The sequence below is a fragment of the Anomaloglossus baeobatrachus genome, chromosome 8 (assembly GCF_048569485.1).
Source record: "Anomaloglossus baeobatrachus isolate aAnoBae1 chromosome 8, aAnoBae1.hap1, whole genome shotgun sequence".
In the NCBI taxonomy this organism is placed as follows: Eukaryota; Metazoa; Chordata; class Amphibia; order Anura; family Aromobatidae; genus Anomaloglossus; species Anomaloglossus baeobatrachus.
This window is the reverse complement of record NC_134360.1, coordinates 15574126-15601793: the sequence shown is the minus strand read 5'-3', so window position 1 is coordinate 15601793 and position 27668 is coordinate 15574126. Positions and strand designations below refer to the sequence as shown.

At 47.5% G+C, this 27668-nt stretch overlaps 2 protein-coding genes across 6 annotated transcripts in view; one reads left to right on the top strand and one right to left on the bottom strand.

The window, feature by feature from the left end:
- The window catches only part of APPL1 (adaptor protein, phosphotyrosine interacting with PH domain and leucine zipper 1), a 42562-nt gene extending 36570 nt beyond the window's left edge, over positions 1 to 5992 (bottom strand). The window contains exons 1-3 of the mRNA XM_075321043.1: positions 5872 to 5992; positions 1677 to 1775; positions 810 to 869 (exon numbers count right to left, since the gene is read on the bottom strand). Coding sequence (XP_075177158.1) covers positions 810 to 869; positions 1677 to 1775; positions 5872 to 5925 — 213 coding nt within the window. The 5' untranslated portion in view covers positions 5926 to 5992. The remainder of the gene's footprint in view (positions 1 to 809; positions 870 to 1676; positions 1776 to 5871) is intronic.
- Positions 5993 to 6222: 230 nt separating this feature from the next.
- HESX1 (HESX homeobox 1) lies at positions 6223 to 25516 on the top strand. 5 transcript variants are annotated; one of them, XM_075320658.1, is made up of 5 exons: positions 6223 to 6390; positions 21618 to 21884; positions 22123 to 22319; positions 24465 to 24566; positions 25124 to 25516. In XM_075320658.1, the coding sequence occupies exons 2-5, from the start codon at positions 21674 to 21676 to the stop codon at positions 25220 to 25222; spliced, it is 609 nt and encodes a 202-aa protein (XP_075176773.1). In that variant the 5' UTR covers positions 6223 to 6390; positions 21618 to 21673; the 3' UTR covers positions 25223 to 25516. The 5 variants fall into 5 exon arrangements, with proteins under 5 accessions (XP_075176773.1, XP_075176772.1, XP_075176770.1 ...); XM_075320657.1 differs by lacking the exon at positions 6223 to 6390 and adding an exon at positions 8198 to 9389; XM_075320655.1 differs by lacking the exon at positions 6223 to 6390 and adding an exon at positions 8198 to 9389 and having other exon boundaries at positions 21589 to 21884.
- Positions 25517 to 27668: the final 2152 nt, after the last annotated feature.

Here is a 27668-nt window from a genome sequence, read left to right as displayed (position 1 = left end):
CAGTGGTGGTGGAGTGGAGTCACAGGAGGCAGGGGCGGTGCTGGTGGGGTCTGTGCTGGCAGCGGAAGCTGCGGTGGCTGTGTGAGCAGGTCGCTGCGGCGAGTATCCCAAATGCTCTGTTGGCAGTCCGGGCTTCAAAGAAATGGTGCCTGGAGCGGCGCATGCACAGATGGAGGTCTCAGCTGAGAACTTTGGGCGCCATCATTGAAGCCAGAGCATCTAGGACACCCGCTACACATCCTCTGCAGCTTCCACAGACAGCCGCCCGCCCGCACAGTGAGACAGCCAGCCGACCACCCGCCCGCACACACAGGCAGCCAGCCGACCTCCCGCCCGCACACAGAGGCAGCCAGCCGATTGCCCGCCCGCACACAGAGGCAGCCAGCCGACCGCCCGCCCGCACACAGAGGCAGCCAGCCTACCGCCCGCCCGCACACAGAGGGCAGCCAGCGACCGCCCGCACACAGAGAGGCAGCCAGCTGACCGCCATCCACACACAGAGGCAGCCAGCGGCCTGCTCAGACAACCAGCCGCACAGAGAGTCGCCCGCACAGACAGCCCCCCGTGCCAATTCTCCACCTCTTGGTAAGCTATATTTGGATTTTACGGACACACAGTGAAAATGTCTTAGGTGCGTGCAAGTTACTGCTTCTTTCTTCTCTATTGGACTGATGGAGACAGCGGCTCAGCCGAATGCAAACCCGCACTCCACTCACAGGGGACTCTGGGACCCCGGTTAGTATTCACTGGGTAAGTGATACATTTTGCTGTTGGGACAAGCAACAAAAGTCAGATAACTGTCCGCGTACCTGCTTCTCGTACTCTTTCAATATTTTTGATGTCAGGTGAGTGGCGGCACTAAGTTCATTCTGGTGACACAAAACAACAAATATTATTATTAATAATAATAATAATAAATAATATATTTGCTGGTGATATAGAACACTTCCTAGTATAATTCTTTGTTGCCATTTCAAAAAATTGCAGTACCAAAAAACAAAAAAAAAAAAGCCCCGGCGTCCACATTGTATAGACACAGCCAAGATGATAACCGCTGTAATATCTTTGTACATAATTGATAAACATCATTAATTCCTAGATACTTCTGAAGAGCGCGGCTCACACAACACGCGTCTTGTCAGAAGGGAAGTGGAATCCGGAACCTCGTCTTCAGCAAAACCACAGAAGCGACATTAAGCAACTTATCACCGATGCGGCCAATTCACAAGTTTAGGTCTCTGATTTGTGGTTATATGTTATAAGCTTATGTATATTAAAAACACATTTTTTTATTTTTTGTCTTACAAGTCAGTGTGAAAATAAGATTTTAAGGCAGTAACAGTAATGTAGAGAAAACGAGATCTAGTGCGATAAATAAAACGTTCCAAAACGGTTCCCCACTATGATCCTTTTGGTGAACCCCCCCGCCTGTCCAGTATTTGTTTATTTATTTATTTATTTTAAATCAAACTTTTCAAAATTAATTTGATTTTCTGAACTAAAGGAAATCATTTAGATTCCACGATCGATTAAAACAAGTAACAAAAACTGTCAAACAAATATAAACCACAAAAAAAAATAGAAGATTATATATATATATATATATATATATATATATATATATATATATATTATATATATATATATATATATGAATTCCTCTGTCTGGTCCGTACCTGGGCGTCATAAATCCTGCGCATGGCGTGGTACAGCTGGCTGCAGTAACTGGAGATAGCGGCGGCATCTTCCTCGAATACTCCAAGGAGAGATCGGGTCTGAAAGTAAAAAGTGGTCCGGAGTGAGCGGGTGAGGAATTATTACTCAGCAAAGGAGATACTGATCAAGATCCCAGACTCCCTGCAAAAAGCAACAAGTACAGGAAGAGCGGCTGAGATTACTGCGGGGGAGTCTGCTGAGACTACTGCGGGGGAGCCTGCTGAGATTACTGCGGGGGAGCCTGCTGAGATCACTGCGGGGGAGCCTGCTGAGATTACTGCGGGGGAGCCTGCTGAGATTACTGTGGGGGAGCCTGCTGAGATTACTGTGGGGGGAGCCTGCTGAGATCACTGCGGGGGAGCCTGCTGAGATCACTGCGGGGGAGCCTGCTGAGATCACTGCGGGGGAGCCTGCTGAGATCACTGCGGGGGAGCCTGCTGAGATTACTGCGGGGGAGCCTGCTGAGATTACTGCGGGGGAGCCTGCTGAGATTACTGCGGGGGAGCCTCCTGAGATTACTGCGGGGGAGCCTCCTGAGATTACTGCGGGGGAGCCTGCTGAGATTACTGCGGGGGAGCCTGCTGAGATTACTGCGGGGGAGCCTGCTGAGATTACTGCGGGGGAGCCTGCTGCGATTACTGCGGGGGAGCCTGCTGAGATTACTGCGGGGGAGCCTGCTGAGATTACTGCGGGGGAGCCTGCTGCGATTACTGCGGGGGAGCCTCCTGAGATTACTGCGGGGGAGCCTCCTGAGATTACTGCGGGGGAGCCTGCTGAGATTACTGCGGGGGAGCCTGCTGAGATTACTGTGGGGGAGCCTGCTGCGATTACTGTGGGGGAGCCTGCTGAGATTACTGCGGGGGAGCCTGCTGAGATTACTGCGGGGGAGCCTGCTGAGATTACTGCGGGGGAGCCTGCTGAGATTACTGCGGGGGAGCCTGCTGAGATTACTGCGGGGGAGCCTGCTGCGATTACTGCGGGGGAGCCTCCTGAGATTACTGCGGGGGAGTCTGCTGCGATTACTGTGGGGGGGGAGCCTGCTGAGATTACTGTGGGGGAGCCTGCTGCGATTACTGCGGGGGAGCCTGCTGCGATTACTGCGGGGGAGCCTGCTGCGATTACTGCGGGGGAGCCTGCTGCGATTACTGCGGGGGAGCCTGCTGCGATTACTGCGGGGGAGTCTGTTGAGATCACTGTGTGGGGGAGCCTGCTGAGATTACTGTGGGGGGGGAGCCTGCTGAGATTACTGCGGGGGAGCCTGCTGCGATTACTGCGGGGGAGCCTGCTGAGATCACTGTGGGGGAGTCTGCTGAGATCACTGTGTGGGGGAGCCTGCTGAGATTACTGCGGGGGAGCCTGCTGAGATTACTGCGGGGGAGCCTGCTGAGATTACTGCGGGGGAGCCTCCTGAGATTACTGCGGGGGAGCCTCCTGAGATTACTGCGGGGGAGCCTCCTGAGATTACTGCGGGGGAGCCTGCTGAGATTACTGCGGGGGAGCCTCCTGAGATTACTGCGGGGGAGCCTCCTGAGATTACTGCGGGGGAGCCTCCTGAGATTACTGCGGGGGAGCCTGCTGAGATTACTGTGGGGGAGCCTGCTGCGATTACTGTGGGGGAGCCTGCTGAGATTACTGCGGGGGAGCCTGCTGAGATCACTGCGGGGGAGCCTGCTGAGATCACTGCGGGGGAGCCTGCTGAGATTACTGCGGGGGAGCCTGCTGAGATTACTGCGGGGGAGCCTGCTGAGATTACTGCGGGGGAGCCTGCTGAGATCACTGCGGGGGAGCCTGCTGAGATTACTGCGGGAGAGCCTGCTGAGATTACTGTGGGGGGAGCCTGCTGAGATTACTGCGGGGGAGCCTGCTGAGATTACTGCGTACTGCGGGGGAGCCTGCTGAGATTACTGTGGGGGGGGAGCCTGCTGAGATTACTGTGGGGGGAGCCTGCTGAGATTACTGCGGGGGGAGCCTGCTGAGATTACTGCGGGGGAGCCTGCTGAGATTACTGCGGGGGAGCCTGCTGAGATTACTGCGGGGGAGCCTGCTGAGATTACTGCGTACTGCGGGGGAGCCTGCTGAGATTACTGTGGGGGGGGAGCCTGCTGAGATTACTGTGGGGGGAGCCTGCTGAGATTACTGCGGGGGGAGCCTGCTGAGATTACTGCGGGGGGAGCCTGCTGAGATTACTGCGGGGGGAGCCTGCTGAGATTACTGCGGGGGGAGCCTGCTGAGATTACTGCGGGGGGAGCCTGCTGAGATTACTGCGGGGGAGCCTGCTGAGATTACTGCGGGGGAGCCTGCTGAGATTACTGCGGGGGAGCCTGCTGTGACTACCAGGAACACATGGAGGGTCCAGCAGTCGAGGCGCTGCTCAGGGTCAGGGGCTGCGGTGACTGTCGGGGTCAGAGGTCTGAGCAGCGTATTCGAACTATGAGATCTTCTAAAGCAGGAGACATAATGCCCAGGCAGCGATGATGAGGAGTCACAGCTCTGCCTTCAGAATTGTAGGCATCAGACACAGCGAGGCTGGGGTCACACAACCGCATTTACTTCATCGGAGAAGAGCGGTCCTATTACAGTGATCGGACTCAGATTTGTTTTTCTTAGAATGCGGCGGAGCATGGCGGAGCCCAGCGGGGGGCCGGGGAGACGTCTGCGGCGGAGCACGGTGGTGGCCTCGGAGATGTCTGCGATGAAGCATCACTGGACATATGTGGGTGCTATACTGGGGGGTTTCTCCACCGCTGACACTATCCGGGTGGCCCTGCCAGTGTCAGACCCCACAGTTATCTGATTGTGCATTTCCAGGAGGAGTAACTGAGGCATAACAAAACGTGATAAAAGATGACGGGAATACAAGGATCTCCTGTTGGGACGATGGTGGGAGAGGAAAAAAAAAAAAAAATAAGAAATAACGTTTGGAACTCCATTCTATGTCTGAACTGGGTGCAAAAACCTAAAAAACATCACTAATAGGAGATAAGGTATGCACACCAGTGACTATGGAAGGGGAATACATGTAATAGCAGAAACTGCTGTGTGAATACTGACATGAAAAATTCAATAGCTATATGTAGAATGAAATGTGAAAAATGGAACCTGCATTACTGCCATGAATATATGAATAAAGAGAAATTTAGCTACTGAATTGATCAATGCAATAGAGCCCCAACACTATTGCCAATCCACATCGTATATATAGCCGGGGTCTCAGCTTCCCATACACGGTAAGTTTTTTAACTGCATGAGAGGACACACACAAGCTAGGGACCCCAACGTAGAGAAATACTTTGGCGTAGTGTTGGGGCTCTTCTGCATTGATCAATTCAGTAGCTAAATTCCTCTTTATTCATATGTTCATGGCAGTAATGCAGGTTCCATTTTTCACATTTCATTCTACATATAGCTATTGAATTTTTCATGTCAGTATTCACACAGCAGTTTCTGCTATTCCATTTATTCCCCTTACATAGTCACTGGTGTGCATACCTTATCTCCCCATGATGGTGGGAGAGGAGACAGATCCGAAGAAATCCCCCCATCACTACCTCACCTGTCAATCATCCCCGCATCACAACCTCACCTGTCAATCATCCCCCCATCACTACCTCACCTGTCAATCATCCCCCCATCACAACCTCACCTATCAATCATCCCCCCATCACAACCTCACCTGTCAATCATCCACCCATCACTACCTCACCTGTCAATCATCCCCCCCATCACTACCTCACCTGTCAATCATCCCCCCCATCACTACCTCACCTGTCAATCATCCCCCCCATCACTACCTCACCTGTCAATCATCCCCCATCACTACCTCACCAGTCAATCATCCCCACATCACTACCTCACCAGTCAATCATCCCCACATCACTACCTCACCTGTCAATCATCCCCCATCACTACCTCACCTGTCAATCATCCCCCATCACTACCTCACCTGTCAATCATCCCCCCCCATCACTACCTCACCTGTCAGTCATCATTCTGGAGCACATCCAGCAGACAGCTGCCCCTAAATCACAATTCCAGCAGTTGATGCCCAAAATCCTCATATATTGATACAGACAGAACCTAACGTCATAAGATGACGTCAAATTCAATATTTTTCCCCCATTATTGTAAGAAGCCCTCTCCAGGCAGAGCCCTGACCTGAGGACTGTCCTCCAGCGTCTCCTCGATGGGAAGTTTATCGGTACCGAGCATGGCGAGGAAGAACCGAGAGAACGGGACACAGAACCGGAGCAGCTGATCCACAGCCAGGAGCACACAGCGGAAGTCCCGCCTCCGAACACGCTCATTGGCTAGCAGAAGCTGTCTCTCAACAGTGCTGTACGTTCATTGGTTTATCGAGGCGCCAGTCAGTGCGTTGCTATGGGGGCGGGGACATAGGAAGTTATCGTGATGCCCGAGCCCAGAGAATGGGAGGAGCAACGAGAAGTGATACAATGTGTCAGAGCGATGGAACGTTCACACACAGGCGCCGCCCACTGCTGCCAGGGACACGCCCAGAATGGCGGCACCTGTGGAGCCAGGGCCAGTATCGGGGGCCAGTGACTGGAGAACCCCTAAATGCGTCTGTCAGTCTTGTCTGCAGCTGTTGGAGATGGGGGAGGGGTCTTTTTGACACCCCCCCCCCCTTCCCCCTAAACCTCCCCACGATGTGATCAGGCCAGTGACGCTTTATTACTCGTTCTTCGTTATCTCGGTATATTGCTGACTTATTGGCTTGGATTTTGACCCATGTATGGGAGGGGAGGTATATAACAAAGCTGACCCCTCCAGATACGCCTGCACGGCTTCAGCTAGCATTCCTTGGGGCGGGTTCACACTGGACTATGGCAACTGTTAACGGCTGCTGATCAGCGCCATGTTTGCGGCTTAGTCCGGCTGACCGCCTGGTAATAGGTCGCTCTGTGCACACATAACACATACAGCTGCACTCTAGAATGCTGACAATGTATAAGAGAACTCTGGCATTATATTACTGCTATAGGAATATATCAAAAAGAGATACTTAGCTTATGTATTGGCCAATGCTTGTGAGCCCGACAACCACGACAAGGTAATCTCAAGTATCGGGACCCTAACTTAAATGCCTCTACCTGGGTGAAAAACCGTGTGGGCAGCGAGGATCCAGCTATAAAGGAGGCTGAACACAGCCTGGTTATAGGGTGGAGTGCTCAGTCAGACAGAAATGCACTACAAATCTACTGTATCAAAAAGACTGACCGGCACATCCAACAGGTGTGAACAGGTGCTAGCTGAATGCAATTCCAGAGTTCCCTTATTAGGGAGTTAGGATCCCGGTATATTGAGATTCACGTTGTCGCTAGTTATCGGACTCACATTAATTGACCAACACATAAGCTAAGTACCGTATTTATCGTTTTATAAGACCCACCGGATTATAAGACGCCTCTAAATTTAGAGAAAAAAAAAAGAGGTCCGTCTTCTAATTCGGTCGTGTCTTACCTGGGGGTTGGCAGTGGTAGAGCGGGAGTCACAGGAGGCAGGGGCGGTCATAGAGCAAGGCGGTGCGGCGGTGGTGAAGTGGGGGTCTCAAGAAGCAGGGGCAGTCGTGCAGCAGGGTGGTGCGGCAGCGGTGGTGGGCCGGGGGTCGCAGGAGGCAGGGGCGTGAGTGGAGCAGAGCGGTGCAGCAGCGGTGGTGGTTCGGGGGTCGCAGGAGGCAGGGACGGTTGTGGAGCAGAGCAGTGCGGCCGGCAGTGATGGTGGATCGGGGGACGCAGGAGGCAGGGGCGGGAGTGGAGCAGAGCGGTGCAGCAGCGGTGGTGGTTCGGGGGTCGCAGGAGGCAGTGGCAGTTGTGGAGCAGAGCGGTGCAGCAGCGGTGGTGGTTCGGGGGTCGCAGGAGGCAGTGGCAGTTGTGGAGCAGAGCGGTGCGGCAGCGGTGGTGGAGCAGGGATCACAGGAAGCAGGGGCGATCATGGAGCAGGGCAGTTCGGCGAGTGTCCCAGATGCTCGGCGGCGCTGTGAGGCAAACAAAACATCCAGGAATGGTCAGTGGTGCAGGCTTCAAAGACATGGCGCTTGGAGTCAGCGCATGCGCAGATTGAGTGACAGCGCTCAACGACAAGCCACGCATCACCTCCGGCCGCTATTTTCCTTAAATCCGCTGCTGGGACATCAATGGGCCAGAGGCGGTGTGTGCGCTGATGAAATCTTGAGCTGAGAGTGCCATTATTTGAAGTCCGCACCGCTGATGTCTTCAGGATGGCCCGTGCCTCACTGCCCACCCCACAGAGCAGCGCCGCCCGCCGCACAGCCGCAGCAGCACACAGCTCACAGCATTGCCCTTGCCTCCTGGCACCATTCTCCACTACCCCTCGGTAAGCTACAGTCAGACTATAACACGTACCCTTCGTTTTCATTCCAAATTTTTTTCTTCTCTGAAAAATACAGTATCGCTTCTTTCAGTATTCCTATAGCAGTAATGCAATACCAGAGTTCCCTTATTCATTGTTAGCATTCTGGAGTGCAGCTGTATGTGTTGTGTTTATACTGTGTTTTCAGCTAGCTCCTGTTCACACCTGTTGGATGTGCAGGTCAGTTTTTTTATATTGTTCTGTGCACATAGACCGTCATTGCTCTCGGCAGCATATGTTCTGTTAACAATGGTCCTCGTGCTGCCGAGAATATTAATTTTAAAGAATCTTAAAAATAATTTCACCCAATAAATGAGTGTTTTGCAATGGCCAATGATTGGGAAAGAAGCGTTCCTAGGAGCGCTCATCCACAATATAATCGCCACTGCCCCTTATTCCCGTACTGACCAGACGCTCAGAGGTGGAGCCAGGCAGGACAAGGGCCAATATCTGCAGATAAACTGCGGACAGCACTATACAGAGGTCAGGGGGATGCTGAGGACCAGCGAGTGGGATACTGTCGCGAGATGCTACATCTCAATTGCAATGGGGGGGTTATGCACATCTTTCACATCTTTAAAGGGTTAAGAAGCATTTTGCAATTTATGGCTTATTAAAAATTTCAGCTATTTTTGAAATTTTAACTTTTTTTATATACAGCTCATTGCCTTGGTAACCGACCTCCACTGCTAGACACCAGCCCGTGCACAGTGCTTACAAACTATTTGCTATTCAGCTTGTAAGCACTGTTTTTTGCTGGCTGTTACCTCCTAATCCCAGTTGCTTACAAGCTAGATAGCAGCAGTGGTCGGTCTCCTAGGCAACAGGCTGTAATTAACAGAAATGTGTTAATATCTGCATATGTTGATAAGCAGTAAATTGCAAAAATGCTTGTTTTCGCATTAGTGTCTGGTATCTACCTATAAATATAAGAATAACCCTTTAAAGCCCATACAGGGGCCAATAGCAGCCGGTTTACTGGCCCAATTTTCATGCTGTCATAAACGATCCCTTCTCCCATAGATCGCTGCGGTCATTCAGCGAGTGATTGATCGTATGTTACACAGGCCGATACCGGGGAACGAGCGTTCTTATAAAGGCAATCGTCAATTATTGGCCTGTGTAAAAGGGCCTGGACCTGTCAGAAGACGTAGCCCAGGGTTTATCATGGTCATAGTGGGGGATGTCATGGACATAAGTGACTTATGCGCTTCCTCAGGTCCACTGTGCATTGCCGTAATAACACTACCATCAACATGGATTGGATGTCCAAGCATTCAACTATAGTAAGTTGCTATAAGGCTCCAGACCACCCAGCGTGCCATTGTTATCATAGGCATTGTTACCTGATCTCATGGGATAAGAACCTGTTACAAAACAAAGCACTGATTAATAGCCAGTCTATGGAACGTGAGGATGAGGCACCCGAAGGTACCCCTGTACTAGGAGTCCACAGTGAGGCCAGGTACCCCTGAAAATGAGGTAGGGTCTGTTGGATTTTAATATCCATCCGTCACTGATTGAGTTTACAGCACCAACATATTCTGCAGATAATAAGACTATAGAAGCCATTAGATGGAGGTCGGCTGCCAAATGCCTCAACAGACAGCAATTAGTGATGAACGGGCACTACCATGCTCGGGTGCTCAGTACTGGTAACTAGTGATGAGTGGGCACTACCATGCTCGGGTGCTCAGTACTGGTAACTAGTGATGAGCGGGCAATACCATGCTCAGGTGCTCAGTACTGGTAACTAGTGATGAGCGGGCACTACCATGCTCGGGTGCTCAGTACTCGTAACTAGTGATGAGTGGGCACTACCATGCTCAGGTGCTCAGTACTCGTAACTAGTGATGAGTGGGCACTACCATACTCGGGTGCTCAGTACTGGTAACTAGTGATGAGGGGCACTACCATGCTCGGGTGCTCAGTACTCGTAACTAGTGATGAGCAGGCACTACCATGCTCAGGTGCTCAGTACTCGTAACTAGTGATGAGCGGGCACTACCATGCTCGGGTGCTCAGTACTGGTAACTAGTGATGAGCGGGCACTACCATGCTCAGGTGCTCAGTAGTGGTAACTAGTGATGAGCAGGCACTACCATGCTCAGGTGCTCAGTACTGGTAACTAGTGATGAGCGAGCACTACCATGCTCAGGTGCTCTGTACTCGTAACTAGTGATGAGCGGGCACTACCATGCTCAGGTGCTCAGTACTCGTAACTAGTGATGAGCAGGCACTACCATGCTCAGGTGCTCAGTACTCGTAACTAGTCATGAGCGGGCACTACCATGCTCAGTACTGGTAACTAGTGATGAGCGGGCACTACCATGCTCGGGTGCTCAGTACTTGTAACTAGTGATGAGCGGGCACTACCATTCTCAGGTGCTCAGTACTCGTAACTAGTGATGAGCAGGCACTACCATGCTCAGGTGCTCTGTACTCGTAACTAGTGATGAGCGGGCACTACCATGCTCAGGTGCTCAGTACTGGTAAATAGTGATGAGCGGGCACTACCATGCTCAGGTGCTCAGTACTCGTAACTAGTGATGAGTGGGCACTACCATGCTCGGGTGTTCAGTACTTGTAACTAGTGATGAGTGAGCACTACCATGCTCGGGTTCTTGGTACTCGTAACTAGTGATGAGCGGGCACTACCATGCTCGAGTGCTCAGTACTGGTAACTAGTGATGAGCGGGCACTACCATACTCGGGTGCTCAGTACTGGTAACTAGTGATGAGCGGACACTACCATGCTCGGGTGCTCAGTACTGGTAACTAGTGATGAGTGGGCACTACCATGCTCGGGTGCTCAGTACTGGTAACTAGTGATGAGCGGGCACTATCATGCTCGGGTGCTCAGTACTTGTAACTAGTGATGAGCGGGCACTACCATGCTCGGGTGCTCAGTACTGGTAACTAGTGATGAGCGGGCACTACCATGCTCGGGTGCTCAGTACTGGTAACTAGTGATGAGCGGGCACTACCATGCTCGGGTGCTCAGTACTGGTAACTAGTGATGAGTGGGCACTACCATGCTCGGGTGCTCAGTACTGGTAACTAGTGATGAGTGGGCACTACCATGCTCGGGTGCTCAGTACTGGTAACTAGTGATGAGTGGGCACTACCATGCTCGGGTGCTCAGTACTTGTAACTAGTGATGAGCGGGCACTATCATGCTCGGGTGCTCAGTACTTGTAACTAGTGATGAGCGGGCACTACCATGCTCGGGTGCTCAGTACTGGTAACTAGTGATGAGCGGGCACTACCATGCTCGGGTGCTCAGTACTGGTAACTAGTGATGAGTGGGCACTACCATGCTCAGGTGCTCAGTACTGGTAACTAGTGATGAGCGAGCACTACCATGCTCGGGTGCTCTGTACTGGTAACTAGTGATGAGCGAGCACTACCATGCTCAGGTGCTCTGTACTCGTAACTAGTGATGAGCGGGCACTACCATGCTCGGGTGCTCAGTACTTGTAAGTCGTAACTAGTGATGAGCAGGCACTACCATGCTCGGGTGCTCAGTACTGGTAACTAGTGATGAGCGGGCACTACCATGCTCGGGTGCTCAGTACTCGTAACTAGTGATGAGCGGGCACTACCATGCTCAGATGCTCAGTACTGGTAACTAGTGATGAGCGGGCACTACCATGCTCAGGTGCTCAGTACTGGTAAATAGTGATGAGCGGGCACTACCATGCTCAGGTGCTCAGTACTCGTAACTAGTGATGAGCGGGCACTACCATGCTCGGGTGTTCAGTACTTGTAACTAGTGATGAGCGGGCACTACCATGCTCGTGTGATCAGTACTGGTAACTAGTGATGAGCGGGCACTACCATGCTCAGGTGCTCAGTACTGGTAACTAGTGATGAGCGGGCACTACCATGCTCAGGTGCTCTGTACTGGTAACTAGTGATGAGCGGGCACTACCATGCTCAGGTGCTCAGTACTGGTAACTAGTGATGAGCGGGCACTACCATGCTCAGGTGCTCTGTACTGGTTACTAGTGATGAGCGGGCACTACCATGCTCAGGTGCTCAGTACTGGTAACTAGTGATGAGTGGGCACTACCATGCTCGGGTGTTCAGTACTTGTAACTAGTGATGAGCAGGCACTACCATGCTCGGGTGCTCGGTACTTGTAACTAGTGATGAGTGGGCACTACCATGCTCGGGTGCTCAGTACTTGTAACTAGTGATGAGCAGGCACTACCATGCTCGGGTGCTCGGTATTTGTAACTAGTGATGAGCGAGCACTACCATGCTCAGGTGCTCTGTACTGGTAACTAGTGATGAGTGGGCACTACCATGCTCAGGAGCTCAGTACTGGTAACTAGTGATGAGCGGGCACTACCATGCTCGGGTGCTCAGTACTGGTAACTAGTGATGAGCGGGCACTACCATGCTCGGGTGCTCAGTACTGGTAACTATTGATGAGCGGGCACTACCATGCTCAGGTGCTCGGTACTCGTAACTAGTGATGAGCGGGCACTACCATGCTCGGGTGCTCAGTACTGGTAACTAGTGATGAGCGGGCACTACCATGCTCGGGTGCTCTGTACTGGTAACTAGTGATGAGCGGGCACTACCATGCTCGGGTGCTCAGTACTGGTAACTAGTGATGAGCGGACACTACCATGCTCAGGTGCTCAGTACTGGTAACTAATGATGAGCAAGCACTTACATGCTCGGGTGCTCGGTACTTGTAACTAGTGATGGGTGGGCACTACCATGCTCAGTACTCGAAACGAGCAGTTCAGGAAGATCTTATGGAAAACTGTTTGCGTTTACCATTGACTTCCATTATACTCGATACTTGAGTTGAGCTGGTCTGAGTGTCCTGCTCGTATTGAGTACGGAGCACCCGAGCATAAGACAACACAAGGAAGGAAAGACAAGCAAGAAAGACACAACAAATAAAACTCCGGCAGCTTTCTCTAGAGACTAGTTCCTTCCAAGTGGACAGCATAGGTATGAGCTATAGCCGTCATAGGGAGGAGTGAGGAGAGGGTATTTACAGTAGAAGGAGTGGATACAGCTCTGATTACAACCACCTGTTAGATCACTGCAGGATAGAAATGGACCTTAACCATTCAGTACCAGGTGGAATCTATTAAAAAGGAAAAAAAAGTTTAAGGATAACTTTTTGACAAAGAACATTGTTTTGCTAAATTAATCGATGGTTATGTCTGGTTTGATTTTATTTTTTGCAGTTATCTAAAGAAAGATTATTTCTTATAAAACCAACTTTACTTTCAGCACATAATATAAAAGAGAAAAAAAATACAAAGAAAAATGGATAATGTGACCGTCAAGATTTCACCTGTCAGTATCATTCACACTTAATAAATCCGTAAATTAACACCTCATTTTATTCTAATAAAGAAACTTTAGAGACAAATATTCTATTATGAAATATATATATATATATATATATATATATATATATATATATATATATATATATATATATATATATATATACCTGCGTATACGATGAGCACACACCTGGCAATAACTGGGGATTTGATGAGAGATTCAGGTAGAAGCAGCGGCCGGTAATTGGACTCGGTGAAATACTAATTGATTTGGAACAATCCTCTTATTACTAATTCTATGGGGTTTATGTAGGTTTTTTTTTTTAACTAATTCCACTCAGGAGCAACAATGAAAACAAAAACTCTCCTTGCTGATCCCTGGGGATGAGCGCAGCTCTGCAGCCAAACACTATACAACTTCTAGTCAGAAATAATTACAAGTTACAACTTTCACATTTTATAATTTATTAAACCAAATGCAAATGAATTGTACAGATCTGATCTGAAAATATGTGATAGATTTATAAGAATATTCCATTCCAAACATTTATAATATAAGAAAAAGACTGATGGCACCTCCTATTTTTCTAATGTGAACAGGTGCAAACTGAACATGACACATAGTAACAAAAGGTTGCACTCTGTGGTGATAAGATATGTGGAACTGTGAATATAGGAATATAGACCTGCATCACTGCTATGAGAAACATATAAAAATTGATACATAGCAACAAAAATGGCCAGATTTATATGAGTCCAACAGCCAGCGGCAAGGCCAGCCATTCCACATATCTTAGCACTACAGAGTGCAACTGTCTGCTTTTTGTAAACATATATGTTACAGTTTGTGGCTTTTGGTTAATAAATAGTTAAAATGTAATAAGTTTGCACAATAGTTTTATGATTTTTTTTCCATTTGAAATATAGAAAGAAATTGATCAGTATATATAAAGTCATACATATTTTTGGGTTAATTAAAATTCTCCCTATAGCACACACAGGCATTGTGCTCCTTCAGATCTGTCCACCTCTCTTTGGGTAGATGATGTTGTGTGTACAGGGCCTTAATCATGATTAACCTCTATCATGGCATAAATCACCGGCATGTTCATCTGTTATCATAGCCCGACAAAAGATTTAGAGGTCCGTGCCAATCGAAACTTTTTTTTTTTTACACTACCCATTTTTCAAATATTTTTTATTTTAGTTACTAGAAGTATTCCAAAATACATCTAATTATGTGAAAGTTTATGACACTAAAGAGGCTCAAAAAGTTGAAGGAACTATTTTCAAACATGTCAACAATGTGACCAGAATCAATACATTCGTGTATAAAAATGAAATCTAATATATAAAGCTGTGTGCATGTGTGTACAGTATGTGTGTGTATGTATGTATGTGTGCGTTCGTGTGTGTGTGCGTGTGTGTGTGTGTATGTGTGTGTGTGTGTGTGTATGTATGTGTGCGTTCGTGTGTGTGTGCGTGTGTGTGTGTGTGTATGTGTGCGTTCGTGTGTGTGTGCGTGTGTGTGTGTGTGTATATATGTGTATGTATATGTGTATGTGTGTGTATGTATGTGTGTGTGTATGTATGTGTGTGTATATGTGTATATATGGGTGTGAATGTGCATGTATGTGTGTATGGGTGTGTGTATGTATGTGTGCGAGTGTGTCTGTATGTGTGTATGTGTGTGCATGTATGTGTGTATGTATGTGTGTATGTATGTGGGTATGTTTGTATATGTGTGTATGTGTATGCATGTTTGTATATATGGATGTGTATGTGCATGTAAGTGTATGTATGTGTGTATGTATGTGTGGCGCCCCTGACCTGGTCAGGCACCACTGAGTACTGCACCCATCCTGGGGACAGTACAATACAGGTAATCCAGAAGGCTGACCGAGGTGTGACTACACAGGCGCATAGTGATCAGGTCTCACACATGTACCTTTGGGAGGACCCCTGGGGATCCCAGGAGGGGGCAAAGCCTTCACCTCCACTGGAATAGTGGAGGGGGTAAAGCCTCCATCTCCACTCAAGGGGTGTGGTAAGAGAGCCTGGTTGCTAGGTGGCGTAGGCAAGAACAGGAGAGGAGGAGCAGTGAGCCAGTTCAGTGTGCAGTTGAGGGGGAGCTCAGCAGACGTCAGGAGCAGACGTCAGGAGCAGACCCCTGGAGCTGTTGCAGTCTGACAGCGTCCGCGCAGTGGCTACCGACGGGGGAGAACGGTCACCTAGTAGTGCTACCCGAAATCCATCTTCAGCTAAAGAGAGAGCAACGGAGTGGGAAGTAAGGAGACTGCTAGGGAGTTACCAGGCCCAAACGGGCGGCAGATCCCGGAGCGGGGATAGATCCACCTTTCCTTGCTAAACCTGCCGGTGTGGGGCCCTCAAAGCCCACGCCACAACACCACAAAAGCCGCAGCCACGTAGCCACAGTTAGGGCCCATAGTTCACAGGAGGCAAGCAGCTGGAGTGATCTGGCCCAGGCGACAAGCACACGGCAAACAAACGAAGGGGAGAGAGGCTTCAGCAACTTCCCTGGGTGACCCCCATAGGGACTAAAAGTCGGGGTTACCACAAACCACAGAAGGGCTAAGGAAGGCGAGTCGGTAGTCACCCTCATCAGTCAGCCTGAAGGACACCTGGTTCCAGCCTGGTTCATCCCAGCTACGCCCGGGTTACTCACTCTGCCACCTTCCGTGAGTAAAACCCCTGAAAGACATTTTGCTTGTGTGGAGTTATTCTGCGCCTTGTGGTTCTACACACCTACACAGGGCCCTGGGGCTTGCCTCACTCTCAGGAGGCTATTACAACCGACTGCACCCACCATCAGCCCCAGGCATCCCTTAATCTGCAGTGGCGGTCCCCACTGACCGCAATTCTGAGAGTGGCGTCACGACAAATAGAAGATCTCCTACCTGTGACCAGATCCAGCTGCGTGGAGTCCCTGAAGGTAATGCACCGACACAGCGTCAGCGGGGCTCCACATATGTGTGCGTGTGTGTGTAGGTACAGTGCCTACAAGTAGTCTTCAACCCCCTGCAGATTTAGCAGGTTTGATAAGATGCAAATAAGTTAGAGCCTGCAAACTTCAAACAAGAGCAGGATTTATTAACAGATGCATAAATCTTACAAACCAACAAGTTCTGTTGCTCAGTTAAATTTTAATAAATTTTCAACATAAAAGTGTGGGTCAATTATTATTCAACCCCTAGGTTTAATATTTTGTGGAATAACCCTTGTTTGCAATTACAGCTAATAATCGTCTTTTATAAGACCTGATCAGGCCGGCACAGGTCTCTGGAGGTATCTTGGCCCACTCCTCCATGCAGATCTTCTCCAAGTTATCTAGGTTCTTTGGGTGTCTCATGTGGACTTTAATCTTGAGCTCCTTCCACAAGTTTTCAATTGGGTTAAGGTCAGGAGACTGACTAGGCCACTGCAACACCTTGATGTTTTCCCTCTTGAACCAGGCCTTGGTTTTCTTGGCTGTGTGCTTTGGGTCATTGTCTTGTTGGAAGATGAAATGATGACCCATCTTAAGATCCTTGATGCAGGAGCGCAGGTTCTTGGCCAAAATCTCCAGGTAGGCCGTGCTATCCATCTTCCCATGGATGCGGACCAGATGGCCAAGCCCCTTGGCTGAGAAACAGCCCCACAGCATGATGCTGCCACCACCATGCTTGACTGTAGGGATGGTATTCTTGGGGTCGTATGCAGTGCCATCCAGTCTCCAAACGTCACGTGTGTGGTTGGCACCAAAGATCTCGATCTTGGTCTCATCAGACCAGAGAACCTTGAACCAGTCTGTCTCAGAGTCCTCCAAGTGATCATGAGCAAACTGTAGACGAGCCTTGACATGACGCTTTGAAAGTAAAGGTACCTTACGGGCTCGTCTGGAACGGAGACCATTGCGGTGGAGTACGTTACTTATGGTATTGACTGAAACCAATGTCCCCACTGCCATCAGATCTTCCCGGAGCTCCTTCCTTGTTGTCCTTGGGTTAGCCTTGACTCTTCGGACAAGCCTGGCCTCGGCACGGGTGGAAACTTTCAAAGGCTGTCCAGGCCGTGTAAGGCTAACAGTAGTTCCATAAGCCTTCCACTTCCGGATGATGCTCCCACAGTGGAGACAGGTAGGCCCAACTCCTTGGAAAGGGTTTTGTACCCCTTGCCAGCCTTGTGACCCTCCACGATCTTGTCTCTGATGGCCTTGGAATGCTCCTTTGTCTTTCCCATGTTGACCAAGTATGAGTGCTGTTCACAAGTTTGGGGAGGGTCTTAATTAGTCAGAAAAAGCTGGAAAAAAAAGATAATTAATCCAAACATGTGAAGCTCATTGTTCTTTGTGCCTGAAATACTTCTTAATACTTTAGGGGAACCAAACAGAATTCTTGTGGTTTGAGGGGTTGAATAATAAATGACCCTCTGAATAAACTTTTCACAATTTAAAAAAAAATAAAAAAAGAAATAACATTCTTTTTTGCTGCATTTCACACTTCCAGGCTGATCTACAGTCCAAATGTCACAATGCCAAGTTAATTCCGAATGTGTAAACCTGCTAAATCTGCAGGGGGTTGAATACTACTTGTAGGCACTGTGTGTGTGTATTTGTGTGTATGTATGTGTGTATGTATGTATATGTGTGTGTATGTGTGTGTATGTATGTGTGTGTGTGTGTGTGTGTATGTATGTCCGGTAAAGGAATCCGCACCGTCACATTTACAATCACAAAGTTTTGCACAGACGCCTCATGTGACCCAGGGAACGTCATAGACTATGTTTTGAGGGGAAAATTTAGCCCCACACTTTACAGTTATTAGCCCAACAACTAGTTACATTAAGGTCAATGGAGCTGGGAGCTACAGGTCATTACTAGGAGCTGTGATTGGTTGCTATATTCAACGAAGGACATTCTTAGTATAAGAAGCTTATGTGTGAGGTGATATGATATCGGTAGAGACACAGACAGAGACAGAAAGAGAGAAACAGAGAAAGAGAAAGACAGACGGAGGGAGAGGCAAAGAAACAGAGAGAGAAAGAAATACAGAGAGACAGGCAGAGACAGAGAGAGAGAGAGACAGAGACAGGCAGAGACAGACAGAGACAGGCAGAGACAGACAGAGACAGACAGAGACAGACAGAGACAGACAGAGACAGACAGAGACAGGCAGAGAGAGAGACAGAGACAGACAGAGACAGACAGAGACAGGCAGAGACAGGCAGAGACAGACAGAGAGAGACAGAGACAGGCAGAGACAGGCAGAGAGAGAGATACAGACAGAGACTGGCAGAGACAGGCAGAGAGAGAGACAGAGACAGACAGACAGAGACAGGCAGAGAGAGAGACAGACAGAGAGACAGACAGAGACAGGCAGAGACAGACAGACAGAGACAGAGAGAGAGACAGACAGAGACTGGCAGAGACAGGCAGAGAGAGAGAGAGACAGACAGAGACAGGCAGAGACAGGCAGAGAGAGAGAGAGACAGACAGAGACAGGCAGAGACAGGCAGAGAGAGAGACAGACATAGACAGACATAGACAGACAGAGACAGGCAGAGAGAGACAGACATAGACAGACAGAGACAGGCAGAGACAGAGACAGGCAGAGAGAGACAGACAGAGACAAAGAAACAGAGAGAGAAAGAGAAACAGAGAGATGGATAGAGAGACAGACAGAGACAGGCAGAGACAGACAGAGACAGAGAGAGAGACAGACAGAGACTGGCAGAGACAGGCAGAGAGAGACAGAGAGATACAGACAAAGACTGGCAGAGAGAGACAGAGAGAGACAGACAGACAGAGACAGGCAGAGAGAGAGAGACAGACAGAGACAGGCAGAGACAGGCAGAGACAGGCAGAGACAGGCAGAGAGAGAGACAGACAGAGAGCGAGACAGACAGAGACAGGCAGAGACAGACAGAGAGAGGCAGAGACAGAGAGAGAAACAGACAGAGACTGGCAGAGACAGGCAGAGAGAGAGACAGACAGAGAGCGAGACAGACAGAGACAGGCAGAGACAGGCAGAGAGAGAGACAGACAGAGAGCGAGAGAGACAGGCAGAGACAGGCAGAGAGAGAGACAGACAGAGACAGGCAGAGACAGGCAGAGAGAGAGACAGACAGAGAGCGAGACAGACAGAGACAGGCAGAGACAGACAGAGAGAGGCAGAGACAGAGAGAGAGACAGACAGAGACTGGCAGAGACAGGCAGAGAGAGACAGACAGACAGAGACAGGCAGAGACAGAGACAGGCAGAGACAGAGACAGGCAGAGAGAGAGACAGACAGAGACAAAGAAACAGAGAGAGAAAGAGAAACAGAGAGATGGATAGAGAGACAGACAGAGACAGACATAGAGACAGTTACTATCCAGGGCAATGCTGGGTATTACCGCTAGTAAGTAATAAAATAAACAAATTTCTTTTAAAACGTCTTTGTATGATTAGGTTTCCCCTTAAAAATTCTGATATTTCACTATTCTGCAATAGTAATTACAAACAGATATAAAATAAATACTGTGAACTATAAATATATCCTAAAAAAGCACGCGTACAACTAATAATCACACTCTATATAGACTAAGGGCCCGCTACACGCAACAACATCGCTAACAAGATGTCGCTGGGGTCACGGAATTCGTGACGCACATCCGGCCTCGTTACCAACGTTGTTGCGTGTGACAGCTACGAGCGACCGCTAACGATTCGAAAAAAGCCAAAAATTGTTGATCGTTGACACGTCATTCATTTCCCAAATATCATTGCTGGACGCAGGTTGTTGGTCGTTCCTGCGGCAGCACACATCGCTACGTGTGACACCTCGGGAACGACGAACAACAACTTACCTGCGCCCTCCGGCAACAAGGTGGGAGTGTCATTCATGCGGCTGCTCTCCGCCCCTCCGCTTCTATTGGTGGCCCGCTGTGTGACATTGCTGTGATACTGCACAAACCGCCACCTTAAAAAAGAGTTTGTTCGGTGGCCACAGCGATGTAGCTAGGAAGGTATGTGCATGTGACGCGTACTAGCGATATTGTGCACCACGGGCAGCGATTTGCCCGTGACGCACGCATGACGGCGGCGGGTGCTATTGCTAGCGATGTCGCAGTGTGTAAAGCCCCCTTTAGGCTCTGCTCCCATGCCCTGTAATCATCTGTTAGAACGGATCTGTTAGCAAAAAAAGGTTCTGCAGACACAACTTCTTTGTCCGTTTTGAAAAAAAATATTTTTGCAGGATCCGTTTTTACTTTTTAACACGAGAAGCTGATTTGGTAACTGATCGCTATTTAGCCTCCGTTTTTCTTGCATTTGTAACAAATCTGTTTTTTTTCTTACTGGATCAGTTTCAAATGGAAGCTAAATAGCGATCAGTTTACGGATCCGTTTTCCATAGACTCCAATGTTAAAAAAACGGATGCTGCAAAAGTGAATATTTTCAAAACAGACAAAAAGGTTGTGTTTGCGTAACTTTTGTGCCAACAGATTTGTTCTAACGGATGATACTGGAAGTGTGAATTCGGCCTAATTGGTTAACATCCCGAATCCAATCCACCTAAATTAAAAGTAGTAATTAGTAAATAAACAAGCGTATTATTATTTAGCATACAGGGTGCCAACGCCCCACTTTGTTAATCTGAGTCCTTAAAAAACAATGACACTGATTGGAACAGCGTTGCCAGCGTGCGGTCCTGCGCCCTGTGCCGGGGGCTATTGTTCCCCTACAGACCACATTAACCACTAAATAATCATATGAAATAAATGCTGCATTTTCAGCGGGATTAGTCTAATAGCATTAAGAGCTTTCTTTTATTTATTTTATTCCCCCTAAATAAGATTACTTATTACTTGAGCGCTTCTCCACAATGCGTCTTGCTGGAGACGAGTGGTATCCGTGAAATTGAAAATTTCGGAAAAAAAATTAGAATTTTATACATTGATGATTTCAAATAAAAGAGGAGTTAAAAGTGCGTGCATCAAGCAGAGAAAGTGGAGATCTTCTGGCCAGGAGAGATAACGCGGTCCCTCCAGGTGACCCCCCCCAAGTGTCCCCATTAGCTGCTAATTACTTGCCAAACAAATAAACAATTAACTCCTCTTGCCTCTTGGTGGGAGAGTCTTCATTGAGATGCTAAGACTTTCTAATGAAAGATTTTAATTAATTAGGTTGTAAATCCGGCCCCCCTTGTTAACAGGGCTATAAGGAGGGCCGCGGACTCCTCCACTGACATTCTGGGGTTGTTGGAGCCATATGAAGACCAAAATTGTGACAACTGTGTATGTGTATGAGAGAAGCCCAAGGATGGCGGCCGAGCTCCAGAAAGGCTCCTGTCCGGCAGACAACAAACCCACAAGCTGCTCGTTTTCCATCGAAAGCATCCTGGGATTGGACAAGAAAAGGGACTTAACCTCATCCTCCATAAGACACTATAGGCCCTGGATGGATACGTACTGCAGGAGAGGTAGGTGCACCCATCACTACTAGTGTATATATATATCCTATGGCGCCGGTATGGCGATGTCACCTCAGCTCCATCTGACCACTGCAATGTTTAGATGTCATTGTTATCAGGTGTGGGATCAGTTGTGATATAAACACTTGCACACGTAAGGGAAAAGGAGTGAATGGAAGAGAATAATCATTTAGAACGTTCCCGTATCAAATCTACATCAATTAGTGAAATGTTTGCTTTATTTTAGAGGTCGGGTCACACTGCTGGAGACTGCCGATCATCAGCTATGAAATACCTCTACAAGCGCACCCCGCACAAAATACAGAAAAGGACGAGGACGTCAACTGTGAAACCTGCTGCCCAACAAGGGACCGCGTGACGTACAAGAGAGAACTAAGCTGGTATCGGGGAAGGAGGCCCAGAACGGCATTCACTAGAAGCCAAGTATCTATCCATCCATCTAATCTATTTATCCATCGATCTATACATCCGTCTATCCATCCATCTATCAATCAATCAATCTATACATCCATTTATCCATCCATCAATCCATTCATATATCCATCCATCTCTTCATCCATCTATCCATCCATCTATTCATCCATCTATTCATCTGTACATCCATATATACATCCATGTTTCAATCTATACATCCATCCTTCTATCTGTCTATCCATCTATACATCCATCCATCAATCCATCCATCCATCGATCCAGCTATTCATTATACATCCATCTATCAATCTATACATCCATTCATCTATCCATCTTTACATCCATCTATACATCCATCCATATATACATCCATTCATTCCTCTATCCATCCATCAATCCATACATCTATACATCCATTCATCCATCTATCCATCCATCAATCTATCCATATTCATCCATCTATTCATTATACATCCATCTATCTATCCATCTATCAATCTATACAGTATATCCATCTGTCCATCCATCTATCAATCAATATATACATCCATCTATCCATGTATCCATCTATCCATCCAACCATCTATTCATCCATCGATCCATACATCTATCCATCCATCCATCCATCTATCCATCTATCCATCCATCCATGTATCAATCTATCCATACAACTATCCATCCATCCATTGATCCATACATCTATCTATCTATCTATCTATCTATCCATTCATCTATCAACCATCCATCCATTCATACATGTATCAATCTATACATCCATTTATTCATTATACATCCATCTATCTATCCATCTATCAATCTATACAGGTTATCCATCTGTCCATGCATCTATCAATCAATATATACATCCATCTATCCATGTATCCATCCAACTATCTATCCATCCATCGATCCATACATCTATCCATCCATTCATCTATCCATCTATCCATCCATACATGTATCAATCTATACATCCATTTATCCATCCATTGATCCATCCATTGATTTATCCATCCATCTCTTCATCCATCCATATATCTATCCATCCATCTATTCATCTATACATCCATTTATCTATCCATCCATTTATCAATTTACCCATCCATTTATTCATATATCTATCCATCCATTCATCTATTCATCCATCCATCTATCCATCCATCTATGTATCAATCTATCCATCCAACTATCCATCCATCCATCCATCGATCCATACATCTATCTATCTATCTATCCATTCATTTATCATCCATCCATCCATTCATACATGTATCAATCTATACATCCATTTATTCATTATACATCCATCTATCTACCCATCTATCAATCTATACAGTATATCCATCTATCCATGCATCTATCAATCAATATATACATCCATCTATCCATGTATCCATCCAACTATCTATCCATCCATCGATCCATACATCTATCCATCCATTCATCTATCCATCCATACATGTATCAATCTATCCATCCATTCATCTATCCATCCATACATGTATCAATCTATACATCCATTTATCCATCCATTGATCCATCCATTTATTTATCCATCCATCTCTTCATCCATCCATATATCTATTCATCCATCTATTCATCTATCCATCCATCTATTCATCCATCCATCTACCTATCTTTCTATCCATCTATACATCCATCCATCTACTAAAAATGAAAGCAGACAGCACTCCAAAATGCTATGCAAAATGTGGACTTATTTATGAGCCTATCGGGCGTGGCAACATTTTGGTTACATTGAACTTGTATCAAGGCATGATAAAGGTTCATCATAACCGACACATCAAGCGCCAGATGGGCTGACAAATAAGATCACATTTTGCATAGTATTTTGGAGTGCTGTCTGCTTTCATTTTTAGTATATATTGGACAACTGGATAATTTTTGTGGAGGCCTTGTACCCACCAATAACTTGTTATTTTGCTGCTCCATTTCTTTCTTTCTTTCTTTCTTTCTTTCTTTCTTTCTTTCTTTCTTTCTTTCTTTCTTTCTTTCTTTCTTTCTTTCTTTCTTTCTTTCTCTCTCTTTTTCTTTCATCCATTTATTTACCTTTCTGTTTTGTATTATCGATCTGTCAAAATATAATTTATATTTTGTTATCAATCTAAACGCACAATTTGATTTTGTTTTTAGATAGAAGTTTTGGAGAATGTTTTCCACGTGAATTCGTACCCGGGGATAGACGTCAGGGAGGAGCTCGCTATCAAGTTGTCTTTGGATGAAGACAGAATCCAGGTAAGATGTCGCCGCCTGTCATTGTGATCTCTCCAAATGTTGGATTAATATTCTTAATTCATTATTCATTTAACCCCCTCACTGGAAAGAATCTCAAATCTATAAATAAAATATATTTTACCATTTCCTCAAACCATCAGATTCTAAAATTGAGGACTTTTTTTTACCTGTATTTGTAGTATTACATCCTATTTCTAAAAATAAAAAACCCATAAAATTGATAATTAACATGAATACATAAAAGTTCTGAATTTTTGTTCCCCTGATAATTAAAATCCCGAGCTCCCTATCAATGCACGATCAAGAGGATGAACAAAGGATCGGGCATGCTGATAACTAATATGCCCAATCCTCATTTCTCCATCTGATGTTATGGATTAGTTAAGATGTCGCCAACTTCTTAAAAGTCTGCTCATACTTTCTTCCTAAATAATGTGTCAAATGGCAATTAAACTTTTGGAAAGTTCTTATTTGACTTTGTGTATGACCTGGTTCTAGCAAACAACTGCATTTCATCTGATACTAATAGATTTTCACTTTTTGTCATTATTTTACAGATTTGGTTTCAAAACCGTCGTGCGAAGCTGAAGAGATGCCACCGGGAGTCCCAGTTCCTAATTGTGAAAGAATCACTAAATCCACAAATCCAAGAATAATGAATGATCTGTCCACGAGATATTACTGTAACAATAGTGTAACATCAAATATAAGAATCCAAACACAATGTAACGTCTCTGTGTAACTGTTGGACACGTCGGTTTGGGGAGAAGTTACATTTTGCACTGATACAAGGACCCAGCAGATTTAGTTCTTCCCTGAAGTTCTGAATGGGTCGGTGTGAGAGGGTTTAGTGTATATATTTTGTACTAGAATTGGGGGGGGAAATTGTCCATGCACTTTTTGTAAATATAAATTTTTTAATGAATTTTAATAAATATTTTTGAAACTCATTATTCTAGTAATTGCTGTGTATTACATGATAGACGGGCACAGAAAACCATCTACTATTAGAGGGAATAAATATTGGGCTGAAAAGGGGATGTAATAAAAAAAAAAATGTGAATTGATTAAAAAAAGAAAAAAAAAAGGTCTGGTATGATGACTACATAATATTTCATGATGAATCAAACAGATTAGTCAAAATTACAAGTGACCAATATTTGTGTTTCTCAAATTTCTACAAAAAGTATTACTTTGTAAAAAAATAAAAAAAAGCAAACAAATCTAAACCAAGTCCTTTCAAAACTGTAGTCAATAATCATCTGTGACGCTGGCGTCCCTGCACTGTCCTCCGCCTTCCCTTCTTGGCAGGGCTGCCGCCATCCTGCTGCTCTTGCTCCAATCCTGACTCTGTCTGTGTCCCAGGACCTGTGCACGCCACGCAGGTCTCCAGGTACAGCTCCTAGTGCTCCCTGTTTCTTAAAGGAGCTGTACGCGCACTTCAAAAGTTGTCCCCAGCCTATTGCTGGGAATCTCAAGGTATTCTAGGCACCTTCCCCTTCTGGGAGGTGCCTGAGCATTCTGTGTTTTCAGTCTGTCTGCAGGTTGCTAGCTGTCAGGTACCTGTTATCCTGCTGGTCCTGTGTTTCTGAACCTGTGTTCCAGTAATCAATTTTTGCCCAGTGTTTTTCTAATCTGTGCTCCAGAACCTGTCCGATGAACCAGCCATCCAGTCTGTACCAGCTGTCCTGCCAGTGCCTGCCATCCAGTCAGTACAAGGCGTCCCACCACTACCTGCCATCCAGTCTGTACCAGGCGTCCTACCACTACCTGCCATCCAGTCTGTACCATCAGTCCTGCCAGTCACTGCCATCCAGTCTGTACTATCTGTCCTGCCAGTACCTGCCATCCAGTCTGTACCAGGCGCCCTACCACTACCTGCCATCCAGTCTGTACCATCAGTCCTGCCAGTCACTGCCATCCAGTCTGTACTATCTGTCCTGCCAGTACCTGCCATCCAGTCTGTACCAGGCGTCCTACCACTACCTGCCATCCCGTCTGTACCATCCATCCTGCCAGTACCTGCCATCCAGTCTGTACCATCCGTCCTGCCAGTACCTGCCATCCAGTCTGTACCAGGCGTCCTACCACTACCTGCCATCCAGTCTGTACCATCCGTCCTGCCAGTACCTGCCATCCAGTCTGTACCAGCCATCCAACCAGTACCTACCATCCAGTCTGTACCATCTGTCCTGCCAGTACCTGCCATCCAGTCTGTACCATCCGTCCTGCCAGTGCCTGCCATCCAGTCTGTACCATCCGTCCTGCCAGTACCTGCCATCCAGTCTGTACCAGCCATCCAACCAGTACCTGCCATCCAGTCTGTACCAGCTGTCCTGCCAGTACCTGCCATCCAGTTTGTACCATCTGTCCTGCCAGTACCTGCCATCCAGTCTGTACCAGCCAACCAACCAGTACCTGCCGTCCAGTCTGTACCATCCGTCCTGCCAGTACCTGCAATCCAGTCTGTAGTAGCCGTCCTACCAGTACCTACCATCCCGTCTGTACCATCCATCCTGCCAGTACCTGCCATCCAGTCTGTACCATCCGTCCTGCCAGTACCTGCCATCCAGTCTGTACCATCCGTCCTGCCAGTACCTGCCATCCAGTCTGTACCAGGCGTCCTACCACTACCTGCCATCCAGTCTTTACCATACGTCCTGCCAGTACCTGCCATCTAGTCTGTACCAGGCGTCCTACCACTACCTGCCATCCAGTCTGTACCATCCGTCCTGCCAGTACCTGCCGTCCAGTCTATACCAGCCATCCAACCAGTACCTACCATCCAGTCTGCACCAGCCATCCTGCCAGTGCCTGCCATCCAGTTTGTACCATCTGTCCTGCCACTACCTGCCATCCAGTCTGTACTATCCGTCCTGCCAGTGCCTGCCATCCAGTCTGTACCATCCGTCCTGCCAGTACCTGCCATCCAGTCTGTACCATCCGTCCTGCCAGTACCTGCCATCCAGTCTGTACCAGCCATCCAACCAGTACCTGCCATCCAGTCTGTACCAGCTGTCCTGCCAGTACCTGCCATCCAGTCTGTACCAGCCATCCAACCAGTACCTGCCATCCAGTCTGTACCAGCTGTCCTGCCAGTAC